A 15,408-nucleotide genomic window follows, 5' to 3' on the forward strand; every position below is an offset into this window, starting at 1 on the left:
CATTTTTATTATCTATCACTACTATCAAGTAGTGCAATAAAAATAAATATTTTTTTCCCCTTAATTGTGATTAATAATCATGATTGCAATATTGATAAAAATAATTGTGATTATTATTTTGGCCATAATCGTGCAGCCCTATTTCAAGAATTGTTTTTTTTAATCCATTACGGTTGTAACGATACGCCAAGGTCACAATTCGATACGTATTTTGATTTTTGACACATGGTTCGAGACACGATTAGATTTTTTTAGGGGAGGAGGGGCGGGTAAGAAAAAAAAAAAAAGAGATTTGTAGTGTGACTATGACATGATAAAAGTTATTTAGAACATTTATACAGACTTCGGTCTGTGCTGTAAACCAGGAATTAAATGACAAAATATGTAAAACACATGAACTTTTCTTGAACAAAATAGCTACTGTTTAAAAAATACTCTGAGCCAAACTACACCGTGGTGTTAAAAACCTGCTGTATGTTCCATAAACTGAAACAATGTAAACATTGAGGTAACAAACTTCTTATCTGTTTCAAACCAGAAATTAAATATGTACAAAAAAAAAAAAAAAAACTCTCCCCAGGAGTTGCCACACCGTGCCTTGCGCTCTCTGTACAGCCAGGTTAATTGTAGAAAACAACAAATATTTAGCATTTAGCAAATAATTTTGGTAATCCGAATTGACCTACAGCAGGAAAATCGTAGTCTGATTTCATGTCAGACAGTCAGGGGGAAAAATGACTGTATTTGCTCTTCCTGCTGTGTGCACCTTGGGCTCTTAGGAGCAGTGTGGTGCGATATATGCATGGAGCTACACGTTTACAGTGCGCGTGAAGGAGGACGCTAAAGGCATGCCCCTAGTAGGTATATAACGCCGGGATGTGCACTGTGCAAAACAACATCGGTTTGGCTAAGGACCCCCGAAAATGGCACATAGGAAGAGAGACGCTTACGAAGCACAGTTTAAACTGCAAGCTGTCAGTTACGCGGAGGAACATGGGAATCGAGCAGCCGCGAGAGAATTCAAGATCAACAAATCCAAGATTCGCAAGTGGAGGAAGCAGGAAAACAAGCTTCGCCAAGCAAGAAGACTAAGTTGAGTTTCCGCGGAAACAAGGGGAGGTGGATTAATGGATTAATGATCAAAGAACAGCTGGGAAAAGTGTCTCTACAGTCACCACTCGACTGAGGGCAATAACGCTTGAAAATGAAAATCGAACATTTTCAAGAAGGTCCGTCTTGGTGCTTTCGTTTTATGAAACGGTGCCATCTATCCATCCGGGCAAGGACTACCGTGGCGCAGCAACCTCCGGCGGATTACGAGAAAAAGCTGGCCATCTTCCGCTCCTACTGCAGTAAAAAGATTGCCGACAAACCCATCCAGCCCAACCACATCACCAACATGGACGAGGTGCCGCTCACTTTCGACATCCGAGTGAACCACACTGACGAGAAGAAGAGGACCACCACGGTAGCGATACGCACAATAGGGCACGAGAAGTCGGCTTTTACTGTTGTGTTTGGTTGCCATGGTAATGGACAGAAACTGCCACCTATGGGGATTTTTAAGAGGAAGACGCTGCCAAAAGAAAAGTTTCCAGCTGAAGTCATCGTTAAGGCCAATCAAAAGGAGAGGAGGAGAAAATGAGAGCGTGGCTGAGTGAGGTGTACGTAAAGAGACCGGATGTTTTTTCCACGCGTCACTGTTGATCTCTGACTCCATGCGCTCCCATCTCACAGCCGCTGTGAAAAACCAAGTGCAACTAAGACTGGGAGGCAACGCCGGGCAAGTTACGCCACCATATGTGAATGGATTGTGGATGCTTGGGCTAAGGTATCTGCTTTGACTGTTGTCCGAGCTTTCGCGAAAGCCGGCATCATTGCTGAACAGCCCCCGCCAACAAGACTGACTCTGACAATGACGAGAGGGAACCCAGCGTGTTTGTTGGAGGGCTTGCCCAGATGTTCATTTCGAATTCAGAAGCTGAGGGCTTTGATTGATTTGTGGATGAGGATTGATCAAAAAATAACGTGAGTACATTGTTAAATACTTCAATAAAGTACAACCGAACTCAGTTTTGCACCCGCTGCCTTTTTAAAAACATATGCTCGCATATGTTTTAGCGTGCATGCATGCTACTGTATGTTTTAAGATAGCGTATGTTTTGCCATGCTGCCTTGGGCGGCTGACCATATTGCCCATATCAGAAACCGCCCGTGTGAAGCGGAGGCACACAGTTGAAAGGGCGTTTTGTGGTTCTGCCATTTCAAAGACGACATGGCTTCGTGTATTGGAAAACCGTAATTTTCTGTTTCGATACAAAATCGTTACAGCCCTATAATCCATGTTTTATAAAACGAACAAATACCATATATTTGCTGGTTGCATCAAGGTAGCACACTCCATTTTGCCTCAATTTGTTCACGAGACGATGAAGCAACAATTACTTGCATACAGGTCAAGGAGTCCACAAATCAGATTTTTTTAACAATCAATTGCCCATCTCTATTATTTATACAACCTGTACAATGTTTAGATACTTGTCAGTTCTTTGTGTAATCTTCCAGTCCAAATGAGTGTTTAATGTGGCCTTTTAATAGGGCATAGGCAGGAGGAAAAGTTATAGTACAAGTAGGCTTTACACGATCTGGATTTTTGGGGCCGATCAGCGAGTAAAAAAAAAAAAAAAAAAAAAAAAAAAAAGATAACCGATCCGATCACAAGATGGAGCAATGTGTCTATTTAAATTACTTGTTCATTTACTGCATATGCAGTAACATACTATGTACTTTTTTCTGCGTATATTCAAAAATATCTTGTCAGGTCAAACCAACTTTACAACATGACAGAAATAATGTGTGCTAACTTACTGTAATTAAATTACTTCACACACACCAAACCTTTAGAGCATGATTCGACAGAACTCTGGTACAACTGTTAGTGCTAGCACTGGCTTGCTAGGCTACATTAAGTTTTGTTGCCTGCTTGCAAGCCATCATATTAAAAGTATGTGAACATAACTCAAGGCAGTCTTGAATTAAAGTCCTCTCCCGAGCACCAGTGACCACCAGCACACGTGTTTCCCCATTTTGTACACACGATACGAACACACGATGCGAACGATTGTTCAGAATCAGAATCATCTTTATTTGCCAAGTATGTCCAAAAAACACACAAGGAATTTGTCTCCGGTAGTTGGAGCCGCTCTAGTACGACAACAAACAGAGACAGAGAACACTTTTGAGACATAAAGACATTGACAAAAAACAGTCACTGAGCAATAAAGGGTTAATAGTTATCTGGTAATACCGGTACATTTTATTTATTTTTTTGACAATTGTGCAAAAGATGCAGAGTCCTCTAGCACTTAGAGCAGTTCGAATGACTAATATTGCAATAGTCCGGTGCAATGACCATTGTGCAAAGGGCTCCGAGACTTCAAGGAGTGTATGCAGTTTAAAGTGACGAGTAGCGCGATAATCTGGGACAATGTTGGTGGTGCAGATACTCCTCAATCAGTGTGCAAATGGAGCAGATGCTACTCTGGCATGAGTGGCCAGTATTGGTCAACAACATACGCAAATAGTGCAGCGTGGCGAAACTACTACAGTGAGTGCACGAGTAATATATAATTGGCCCCACAGAAATGTCAAAAAATTGCCAGCTTGTTGTAATGGAATTGTAGGTTAGGTGTTTAAGAAGTTGATCGCAAGAGGGAAGAAGCTGTTGGAATGTCTGCTAGTTCTAGTTTGCATTGATCGGTAGCGCCTACCTGAGGGAAGGAGCTGGAAGAGTTGGTGACCGGGATGCGGAGGGTCCGAGAGGATTTTGCACGCTCTTGTCTTAGTTCTAGCAGCGTGCAAGTCCTCAAGGGTGGGTAGGGGGGTGTCGACAATCCTTTCAGCAGTTTTGATTGTCCGTATTAGTCGGAGTTTGTCCTTTTTTGTAGCAGCACCAAACCAGACTGTGATGGAAGAACACAGGACTGATTCGATGACCGCTGTGTAGAACTGCCTCAGCAGCTCCGGTGGCAGGCCGTGCTTTCTCAGAAGCCGCAGGAAGTACATCCTCTGCTGGGCCTTTTTGAGGACGGCGTTGATGTTGGTCGCCCACTTCAGGTCCTGAGAGACTGTAATTCCCAGGAACTTGAAGGTCTTGACGGTTGACACAAGGCAGCTGGACAACGTGAGGGGCAGCTGTGGCGAAGGATGCCTCCTGAAGTCCACGATCATCTCTACAGTCTTGAGCGTGTTCAGCTCCAGGTTGTGTTGGCCGCACCACAGCTCCAGCCGCTCCACTTCCTGTCGATATGCAGACTCGTCACCGTCCTTGATGAGGCCGATGACAGTGGTGTCATCTGCAAACTTGAGGAGTTTGACAGCTGGGTGCGCTGAGGTGCAGTAGTTCGCGTAGAGAGAGAAGAGCAGCGGAGAGAGGACACAACCTTGGGGCGCCCCAGTGCTGATGCTGCGTGTGGATGAGGTGGTCTCTCCCAGCCTCACCTGCTGTGTCCTGCCCGTCAGGAAGCTGTAAATCCACTGGCAGATGGCAGGTGAGACGCTGAGCTGGAGAAGCTTGGAGGAAAGGAGTTCAGGGATGATGGTGTTGAACGCTGAGCTGAAGTCCACGAACAGGATCCTCGCGTAGTTCCCTGCACTGTCGAGGTGTTCAAGGATGAATTGCAGTCCCATGTTGACTGCATCATCCGCAGACCTGTTCGCTCGGTAGTCAAACTGCAGGGGGTCCAGCAGGGGACCTGTGACGCTCTTGAGGTGGTCCAGCACAAGACGTTCAAAGGAATTCATGACCACAGATGTCCCGAGATTGCAGGTTTCTTGAGGACTGGAATGTTGCCATGGTAACGAGTTTGAGTTGACAAGATAAAGCCCAGTGATCGTAAAAGACAGGATGCGGTGGTATCGGAATAGATTTTATTGCAGTAGTCTGACATAGTACAATTGTGAAAGACCAAATTTATCCTGTCGTCTATAGATATTTACAGTACTACATCAAAAGACACGCGACAAGGCTAAACATAAACCAGCCTTTGAATTCAAATATACTGTACATGATGGCGACGCGGAGTAACTGTGTTTTGCGGAGCATCATTGATCGGATCGGTGAATTATGACATTAAAGCCGATCAGCATAAAATGCTAATTATCGGCCGAGACCGATCAGGCTGATCAGATCGGTGTAAAGTCTAAGTACTAGTATGTTGACAGCAGATTCTCTATGTACATTTACACACCCCTCACTTGCACACTCATTTCAAACATCATCAAATGGCACATAAGCAAATACCACTCATTTTTTGGTGCAGTGACCGAAACTGATGTAGTTTGGGTAGGTGTTCATACAATGATAACCACAAACAAGGGCCACAGTTTAAAAAATAAATAATAATTTTTTTGAATGAAAACATCCGAATCATCTGTCGTGATAGACTCTTGGTGTTTTCTTTTAAATATAGCCTTCTTGTTGTTGAAAGTCATAGAGCTTCCCCCCTTCTCAAAGATCTCCAACAATGCTTGTTTTACTGCATGAAAAAATAAGTGTTCACTTCACAGAATAAAATACTTTGTGGGTTTACTGTATGTTATTGAAATAACAGTTTAAATTACTGTATTTTTGCGATCATAAGGCATACCGTATTAAAAGGCGCAGTCTCAGTTACGGGGTCTATTTCTGCATTTAACGCATACATAAGGTGCACCGTATTATTTGGCGCAGGCATGGCAAAACATACGCTAGATTAAAACATACGGTAGCATGCATGCACGCTAAAACATATGCTAGCATCAATGCTAGCGTATGTTTTTAAAAAGGCAGCGGGAGCACAACTGAGTTCGGTTGTACTTTATTGAAGTATTTAACAATGTACTCACGTTATTTTTTGATCAATCCTCATCCACAAATCCATCAAAGTCCTCATCTTCTGTATCCAAAATGAACAGCTGGGCAAGTTCTCCATCAAACATGCCGGCTTCCCTCTCGTCATTGTCGGAGTCGGTCTCGTTGCTGGGGGACTGTTCAGCAATGATCCAGGCGGATTGGATTCGTTGATCTTGAATTCTCTCGCGGCTGCTCGATTCCCATGTTCCTCCGCGTAACTGATAGCTTGCATTTTAAACTGTGCTTCGTAGGCGCCATTTTCGGGGGTCATTAGCCAAACCGATGTTGTTTTGCACAATGCACATACCGGCACCAAATACCTACTGGGGGCGTGCCTTTAGTGTCCTCTTTCACGCGCACCCTTTCCCCTTTAAAGTCTGAATGCTGTCCTCAGTCACGTCCGCCTTTCCTCTATATAAGCAGCGTTCGGCAGGAAATGCTCCCAGTCAGTCAAGCGGAGCACTCATCAAAGTCACAAAACAACATTTACAGATTTTGGAACTTGGTGCACGGCACGGTGGACGACTGATTAGAGCGTCAGCCTCACAGTTCTGAGGACCCGGGTTCAATCCCCGGCCCCGCCTGTGTGGAGTTTGCATGTTCTCCCCGTGCCTGAGTGGGTTTTCTCCGGGCACTCCGGTTTCCTCCCACATCCCAAAAACATGCATTAATTGGAGACTCTAAATTGCCCGTAGGCATGACTGTGAGTGTGAATGGTTGTTTGTTTCTATGTGCCCTGTGATTGGCTGGCAACCAGTTCAGGGTGTACCCTGCCTCCTGCCCGATGACAGCTGGGATAGGCTCCAGCACGCCCGCGACCCTAGTGAGGACAAGCGGCTCAGAAAATGGATGGATGGAACTCGGTGCACACATAAGGCGCACCGCATTATAAGGCGCAATGTCCATTTTGGAGAAAATTTAAGACTTTCAAGTGCGCCTTATGGTCGTGAAAATACGGTATTTGCTTTTTCTTTCTTGGCGGCCTGGTACCAAATTATCCACGGGCTGGTACTGGTGCCCAGCGGAGACACCAACTATACAGTAATATCTTAGGTCAGGACTGGAGACTCAAATTGTTCCATGTGTGTATAGTTCCATGGCTGGGAATCCTACAATTATTTTCTTTCATTTTTCCTTCAGATATTGAATGAATTGTGTGAAGCCATTGCTGCATACTGCTCACTTCCATACATGTCCTTAACCGCCAACTAATGAATTTGCCGCTCCTCTAATGCGAGTGCCTGTGTGCTCGTGCAATCGCTGAAACAAATGTGGGTTTGTGTGTCTGTGTGAGTACACTATAGCTGAAAGAAAGTATGAATAAGCATGGATCAGCATTCAGCTTATGGGCTATGCTTCTGTTGACCCGCTCATGTCTGTGTCAATCAGATCAGAGTCGTGTCATACAGTCTTTCCCTCTCAGGAGAAAATCTGCGCCAAAGAAATGCTCACAAAATGAGAGCTGGTAGTGAGTGTAAATGCTTCATGGCTCTGCTCTACTTAATTCAACAGCACTTGAGGTTTCATAGCTTAATTTGCGGGTAGAAGAAAATTCAGTTGATTTTTTTTATTTTTATTTTTTCACATCTTGTTGTTTTATTAAACTTGCAAATTGAAGTGGATTTATACTTATCTGTCATCAGAAGTTAAGCAAATTCATATTGTTCTATTCAGAATGTAAAAATAAGTAAGTCAACATAATAGTTGTATTATATGCACTGCTGGAGTGCACTACTTGGCTACAACCAGCAGATGTTCATTCATTTAGTTCATTCATTTATTAATTTTCCATCCCACTTATCCTGACTAAGGTTGCTGGCGTGCTGGAGCCTATCCCAGCTGACTCTTGGCGAGAGGAGCGATCCACCCTGAATTGCTCGGCAGCCAGTCGCTGGGCACATATAAACAAACAACCATTTGCACTCACATTCACACCGACGGGCAATTTAGGGTCTTCAATCAACCTACCATGCATGTTTTTGGGATGTGGGAGGACACCGGACCACCCGGAGAAAACCCACGCAGGCACGGGGAGAACATGCAAACTCCACACAGGCGAGGCCGGATTGGAACCCGGGTCCTCAGAACTGTGAGGCAGATGTGCTAACCAGTCAACCACCGTGCCGCCTCTGTTAGTTCAGTCCCAACTAGTTTGTGGTCTAATGAAGAACACCATGAATGACATTTTCAATGTGAAGTTGAGCTTGAGCCATGGTGGTGGCACAACTCTGCCGGGTAGCACTAATCCTCTTACTTGCATTGAACAGTTCACCTACTCCCATCCCATTTAAATATTTGAAAAGAACAGCATGTCATGACAATTGGCTACTGAAGTCAACACAGTAAATGTTCGTTTGATCAAGAAAATTTATTTTATATTCCCATTCCCTAATATCATAATTTTTCTACGACAGTATATATTATAGTAAATTATGATTGCTTACTTAAGGACATTGGGTCTTGGGTTAGATGAAGGCATCTAAAGAGCTCCCTTTTGAACAGCCTAATATAAAAGATCACATGGGAATAAAACAAGATAAATATTGAACCAGTTCTTGGATAAAGCAAATAATTTTTTTTTAAAAACTGTAACTTGTCATCTCTTTTCTTGCAGTTTGTCAAAGCAAAGATATCCGCAACAATGTGACCAATCTCCAGTCACTGGAGAACTGCACCATCATCGAGGGCCACTTGAAGATCCTGCTCATGTTCAAGACCAAGACCGAGGACTTTCGGGGCCTCAGCTACCCGAAACTGCAAGTGGTGACCGACTACATGCTGCTCTTCCGGGTCTACGGCATCGATTCCCTTACCGATCTCTTTCCGAACCTGACTGTGATCCGTGGCAACAACCTCTTCTTCAACTACGCCCTTGTGATTTACGAGATGCTGCAGCTGAAGGAGGTGGGCCTTCACAGCCTCATGAACATCACCAGGGGGGCTGTGAGGATTGAGAAGAACCCAGACCTCTGCTACCTGGCCACTCTTGACTGGTCGAAGATTCTGGACTCGGTGGAAGACAATTACATCGTGGAGAACAAGAATGAAAGGGAGTGTGGAGACGTGTGTCCCGGCACAGCCCAAGGTCAGACGGTCTGCCAACAGAACACCATCAACGGGCACTTCAGGGGACGATGCTGGTCCCAGAGCCACTGCCAGAGAAGTAAGTGCATTTGAAAAAACGTATATCCACTATATTCTTCCATGGGAGTTGAGTTTCTAAAGCGATAAACAGTACACAGCGCTTCAATTGAAGACTTACGTTTATATTAACTAGAATAGACCTGAATTAAAGATCTGTTTTCTCTCTGGGACCATAATTTGCTAAAATAATCATTTACTGGGCACGGTGGACGACTGGTTAGCACATCCGCCTCACTTTTCTGAGGAACAGGGTTCAAATCACGGCCTTGCCTGTGTGGAGTTTGCATGTTCTCCACGTGCCTGTGTGGCCTTTCGCCGGGTACTAGGGTTCCTCCCACATTCCAAAAGCATGTGCCCTGTGATTGGCTGGCGACCAGTTCAGGGTGTACCCCACCTCTCGCCCAGAGTCAGCTGAGATAGGCGCCAGCATGCACAGAACCCTAGTCAGGATAAGCAGCACGGAAAATTGATGGATGGACATTTTATGCTGCAAAAAGATTACAAAGAATGTGAATCCAAAAATTAAATGTCTGCTTGATAATCAACTGTATTTTATTTTTGACAATTGGCAAACCAAAACAAATTAACCTGTGTACATTTTGGATCCCAGCCCAAAGTTTGGGAAACTCTGTACTAGAGGATAAATCACAATATTGACTGTCCTCATTTGTGTTATTGGTTGCCAAAGGAGTCCAATGAGACGCGTCAGTGGTTCCTCTTGGAGAGCAACTGAAGCAATTGATTTGTTTGATTTCAGCTTCATTTGGCAGGTGAGGGGGGGGGGGGTGTTATTCCTTATATCCACACCCAAGGAACTGTGGACATCCAATGCCCTCTGATTAGCATTCATTGACTGGAGCATATGTGTCAGAGGAAGTGATTCATAATTATAGGCTGGCCATCTTCTTGAAGTCCGAAATGACTGGGGCGTTAATGTTGAGTCAGGGAACTGCGCAGTCCAAGGTAGGCATTATGGGAGAAAAGTACAGCGGGAAGGAGAAGGTGCACAGACAGGATTAAACAGTACAGTACACGTTTGTTGGTATTTTCTTTTCTGCCTTTATTCAAAAAAAAAATTTAAATCTGGCTTTGCTCTGCAATGCTGCCAAGTCCGGCTGGCCATTCTTCCAGTCAGTCTTTGCTCTCCTACCATAAACACAGAGAATGGCGTCTATTGTAAGACACACAGAGAGAATGCTTATTATTTTTTGAGAGCGATTATAGCTTGTTGTTTTTCTTCCCGTCCGCCTCTGTGTCTGACGGAGAGGCTAGTGTTCAAAGCGTAACGACCGCGACCGTGTTTATACTTGAACTTCAACTGTCACAGCCCGCATTTACGTTGGCTCCTCGCTCTCCTTCCAGAACGTTCTGCCGAAGAAAGCAATACAGGAAGTGACCTTGTGTATCCGTCCATCTCTCGCATTGTTAACATGTAGACACTTTACATGTCGAATAGGACTCTGTTTCAAAGACAAATAGCCGTGACCACTGAGGGGCTGGAGGAGAGGAAAAGGGGAGGGACAATGTCGACTGATAAACACAGGTGTGTTCATGATACGTCAAGCAATGTCTGTGCATATTAGTTCATGTCTCCTTTACCTCTGATAGGTCGGGGGAGGAGGTATTATGCGCGTCATGTGATAGACACCAGTGTAGTCAAAGGTGGAGCCATTTTTAGAACATGATGCAGGGGCTCTCTGCCCCTGCTGCAGTGGACGGTCTATGCAAGGAAAGAGTGCTACACAAGGATACATTTATACAGACTACATGTTCGCAACTGTTCAATATAATATACCAACATGTATCTCTATGTCATGCTGAAGTGCGGTGCTTTCACCTCAATCTCTTAAAACCAGTGGCGTGCTGTGAGTTTTGGACCGCTGCCTTCAGTGACCTAATCCACTTCTTAATAACACCATCACATCGCAGAATAAAACAAAAACGCTGTATGTGTGGCATTAAAGAAGAGACGAGCATTTCGCATATTTGAGCATGAATACCATTATTACTAAAGCAAAAAACACAGTTACCTTTATCTTCCAATACATCACCTTCAAACAACTCCAAACCTCTCTAGAGCTTGTGGTGTACACACTACAGTATAGCAGTTCACAATCAATATTTATCTAATAAGATGACAAAAACATAAAAACTTTAAATAAAATACATCATACTCACCGGAGATGGTGACAAACACAGACACCTCTATCCTTTCCTGCTGGCTGTCTGTGTAAGCTAGCTCATACATGCTGCTCTGAAAGTGCCCCAAAAAATCATTTTCCGGGTTGAAACAGGCCGTAGAGTAGTACGTTGGTTGGCCTTGTCCCACAAAGTCGTGTTTTTCCTTGAAAATTGCTCCTGGAAATTTTATTTTTAAATCATGTCTGATGTCGTCATCCTCAGTAAATCAATCTCATGCATGTATTCGGCTGAACCAATCAGAGGATGGGAAAAATCCCAACGTGACTCAGCCTGTGCCAGTGGTGAATCTAAAATCTGATTGTTCGACAATTTCAACAATGTGTGTGTGTTTTACTCTGTGCTTGTTTGACGCCAGCACTCGGGATTCAGAAGGGCTTGGGCAGATTACATTTACATGGCAACACATAGAATCTGAAATCTGATTGGACAAAAAAAAATAATAATCCACTTAATACAGTACTGTACATGACTGGAAGCTGGGCAGCCAAGATGGCACACTATGAAATTAAGACAAAAAACTGTTGGAAATGAATTGATATATATGTTTTATTATTATATAATATATATTGTAATAAATATGAAGAAGAATTATATAATTTAATTGGGTTGTAATTGTAGGTCCGTGCTTTTGATAGTGTTTAGGTCAGCAGAGAAGGCTCTGAAGGCCCTCAGTGCACACCACTCTTTAAAACTAACTTACAAATTTAGTGCTGTCATCTTTTTATTTGTTGGTGCTGGAATAAAATTAATGGAAAAACAAGTTTGATTTCTTTTATATTTTAATAAACATGACATGCCAGTCCTTCACATGGCATCACATTAGGTGGTGGCATGAGGTTATGATAGGTTCTCTAATGATGGATTTATTTATTTTTTTTAGTGGCAGAGGAACATTAGATGCAAAATCAAAGTTTGTGTTGGTGGAAAATCTGAGGTTGTTCTGTTGTGTTTTTACAGGGTTTTAAGTTGCCTTAGGAAAGAGACAGGGAGGGCCTACATTCCTCTGATCTTACACATGCAGAAAAACCACTGTGTGTGTGAGTGTGTGTGTGCGCGCGCACACATGCATGTGTGTTAACATACAGTATAAATGCATGTGTTTGTCAATCCAAAAATGTCATGGCAGTTAGAACTAGGGTTGGGAATGATAAATCCAGTTTTAGCAGTGATTGCCATGTGGAATTTGACTGATCTATGTGTATGTCTTGAAGCAGTTGAGTCATTTCCGTACTTGGCAGCAACCAGCAGAAGGTGCAGGTAATTCGGGCCCCAATATTTTGCTGCCGAAATGAGTAGCTAAAGTACTGTGAAGATAGCACAAATGTTTTTTATTCTCAGAATCTTTTTGGGGTAGTAGTTCTATTTTGACATCTAAAAATGTAAAAAAAAAACGAAACTATTCTAAAATTATTGTATTAATTTAGTTGTTTAGTTATTTTTTTATTTGACCTTGTAGAGTGCTTTGTGTATATATTTACTAGAGAATTACTCCATTTTTGATGAGCTCTTGTTGTTCAGTGTTGAACATATCGCAGACTGATTAGTTACGAACTTAACATAATGTTTATCCTAGTTTATTGGCCATGTTTGTAATTCCCTTCTGGATCTTAACAAGGGACTGCCTTTATACAGTAGATGTGCTGGCAGTGTACAACTCGACTGGCGATGGATACACGTGCAAATGAATGAACAGATTTAATAATACTCACAGATAAGCTAATTAGATAACACACTCACTCAGTTGGTTGGATCAAACCTGGCACAACATGTTCAGCCTCACAGACTGCGTGCTTGCACAACTCACCAACATGCGCACGCATGCGTGCACGCACACACACGAACGGGAGGAGAGAATGTGTTTCAGGTCAAAGTGAACTCTGCCTGTGCCTACGTGCTTTGTTGCCTGCTGTGATTGTTTTCCAACTCTCACACTATGGTCTCTTGAATCAGACCTGTAAAAGCTCTCCACATATTCACATGACGCTAATAGAAAGTGTCAGCCAAGAAGCAGTGTGTGCGTTGTCTCACACACTGATCATTTAAAGAACCACTTTGCATCCGTCCATAATCCGTGGAAGCTTCTAGTTTGGAATTCATGACACAGTTTTGTTTTGGGAGATTATGTTCCATATTTTATCCAGTGTTGTCACAGCAAATAAGGACATTTAAAAGCCAATTTGAGTTATTACAAGAAGGCTATCCTAGTAAGGCAGTGGTCGACCACAATCTTTCAAAACTACCATTGAGATGAATTAGGTTATGTTCACACTGCAGAGCTTCTTATACAGTTGCTCATATTACAAAAACAAATGCGACTTCTACTGTGAACCAAATGCATACTTACATCAAGTGACACGCATGTGCACAAAACAGGACGTCACTTTGCACATGCGTACAAACGTGAGGAAAATATGGCCTCGCGTGTGGGTCTCAGTCCTAACGTATTTGTGGCAATTTCGAGGATTTAGTGTGACTGGAGTCAAGATTTTCTCATATTTATCAGTTCTAAAGCAACTTCTTTTCGCCACGGACTGTTTTCTGCTCCTTCGTCCGCCATTGCTTTTGTCGTATCTGTTTTGTCGAACAATTGTGACGTGACATTTGTCGCCTTTTGATGATGTATAGGTCAGATGAGCGCGACGTGCACGTCCATACTGCACCCGCATCGGAAACACATCCGAATTATATCCACATACAAGAGGCTTGGGTCGGATATGAAAAAATCGGAATCGTACTGTTCACATTGGGCAAGACAATTGGAATTGACCTGCATTGTGAACATACTCTTATATTGGGAATAATTTGTTCCAGACTCAAAACTGCCTCCATCATAGAGCCTTTAGGCTACATTCACACTGTAGGGCATGATGCCCAATTCGGATTTTTTGTTAAATCCGATCTTTTTATGTAGTCTTTCGCATTACTAAAATGAAATGCGTCTTCTACTGTGGACGGAAAGCGTCCATGACGTCACCGCACAAACACGAGTCACCGTGTTGACTGAAGTAAATATGGCCCCTCACATAGGTCTCGTCATGATGCACTTGTGGCAAGTTCAAAGTTTGTGTAACCGGCACCAATATTTTCTTATTTATCAGATTAGTGTGTGACACTCAGTTTAAAACGTGTGTGGCCTGCAAAATTTGGCCCGAATGAATGCCTGATATTGTGGGTTTTATTTGCTGGAAGCCCAAATTATGTAAAAATAAACAAATCTTTTCCTTTCGGCTTGTCCCGTTAGGGGTCGCCACAGCGCGTCATCCTTTTCCATGTAAGCCTATCTCCTGCATCCTCCTCTCGAACACTAAATGCCATCATGTCTTCCCTCACGACATCCATTAACCTTCTCTTTGGTATTCCGCTAGCTCTCTTGCCTGGCAGCTCCATCTTCATCATCCTTCTACCAATATACTCACAATTTCTCCTCTGCACGTGTCCAAACCATCGAAGTCTGCTCTCTCTAACTTTGTCTCCAAAACATCGAACCTTGGCTGTCTTTTTATGGTGTTATTAGAGTCTCTGAGACTCAATAATTTTGCTTTGACATGTTAGTACTTCCTTCTTGTCTGGTGGCTGTTGCTTGACAGAAGTGGATCTTTGGCCAGCCTAGCTGCCAAACATTGGGGAAACTCAGTGTGGGGGTGGTCATTACATAAACTAGCTCACTTGTGATTTTAATTTGCAAAATCCAGTGCAGCTCGCTCACAGACACATTTCCAGAAGAAGGCAGCGAACAAAAATTTCTTTTTGAATGTAATACTTGATTTGTGGGCAGAACTCCAAAAATCCAACTATTTGTATATACATTTTTTTAGATTTCCGCTTTAAGCTCCTGCATCATAATAGTGATGCATGCACACACGCTGGCACACAGAGATCTACCTTCATTAGTGCCCATCTTCTGCTATGTAATTATTACTACAGACACTTGACAAGTTTTTCTTTAATGCTGTTCGATTGGGATAAATCCAGCAATTTTCTTTGGAGGTTTGCCTTACATCACCACACAGGTCTTCGCTGGCAGGTCTTTGAATTACCATGACTAGCTTACATGGGATAAGTGACAGGAGTTGAAAAAAGGAACTGATGAAGAGAGAGAACGTCTAGAAACTTTTCTTCGAGCAGCTTGTAAGCATGCTGGCCGTCCTAAATTAACTTTAAAAAGATGA

The 15,408-nt window shown here is 43.1% G+C and overlaps 1 protein-coding gene across 1 annotated transcript in view; it reads left to right on the top strand.

Moving 5' to 3' along the window:
• insrb (insulin receptor b) overlaps positions 1-15,408 on the top strand; it is a 111,123-nt gene that overhangs the window by 36,188 nt on the left and 59,527 nt on the right. Inside the window, exon 2 of the mRNA XM_061683506.1 lies at positions 8,508-9,056. Coding sequence (XP_061539490.1) covers positions 8,508-9,056 — 549 coding nt within the window. The remainder of the gene's footprint in view (positions 1-8,507; positions 9,057-15,408) is intronic.

This window comes from Phycodurus eques, chromosome 8, assembly GCF_024500275.1.
Source record: "Phycodurus eques isolate BA_2022a chromosome 8, UOR_Pequ_1.1, whole genome shotgun sequence".
Taxonomy (NCBI): Eukaryota; Metazoa; Chordata; class Actinopteri; order Syngnathiformes; family Syngnathidae; genus Phycodurus; species Phycodurus eques.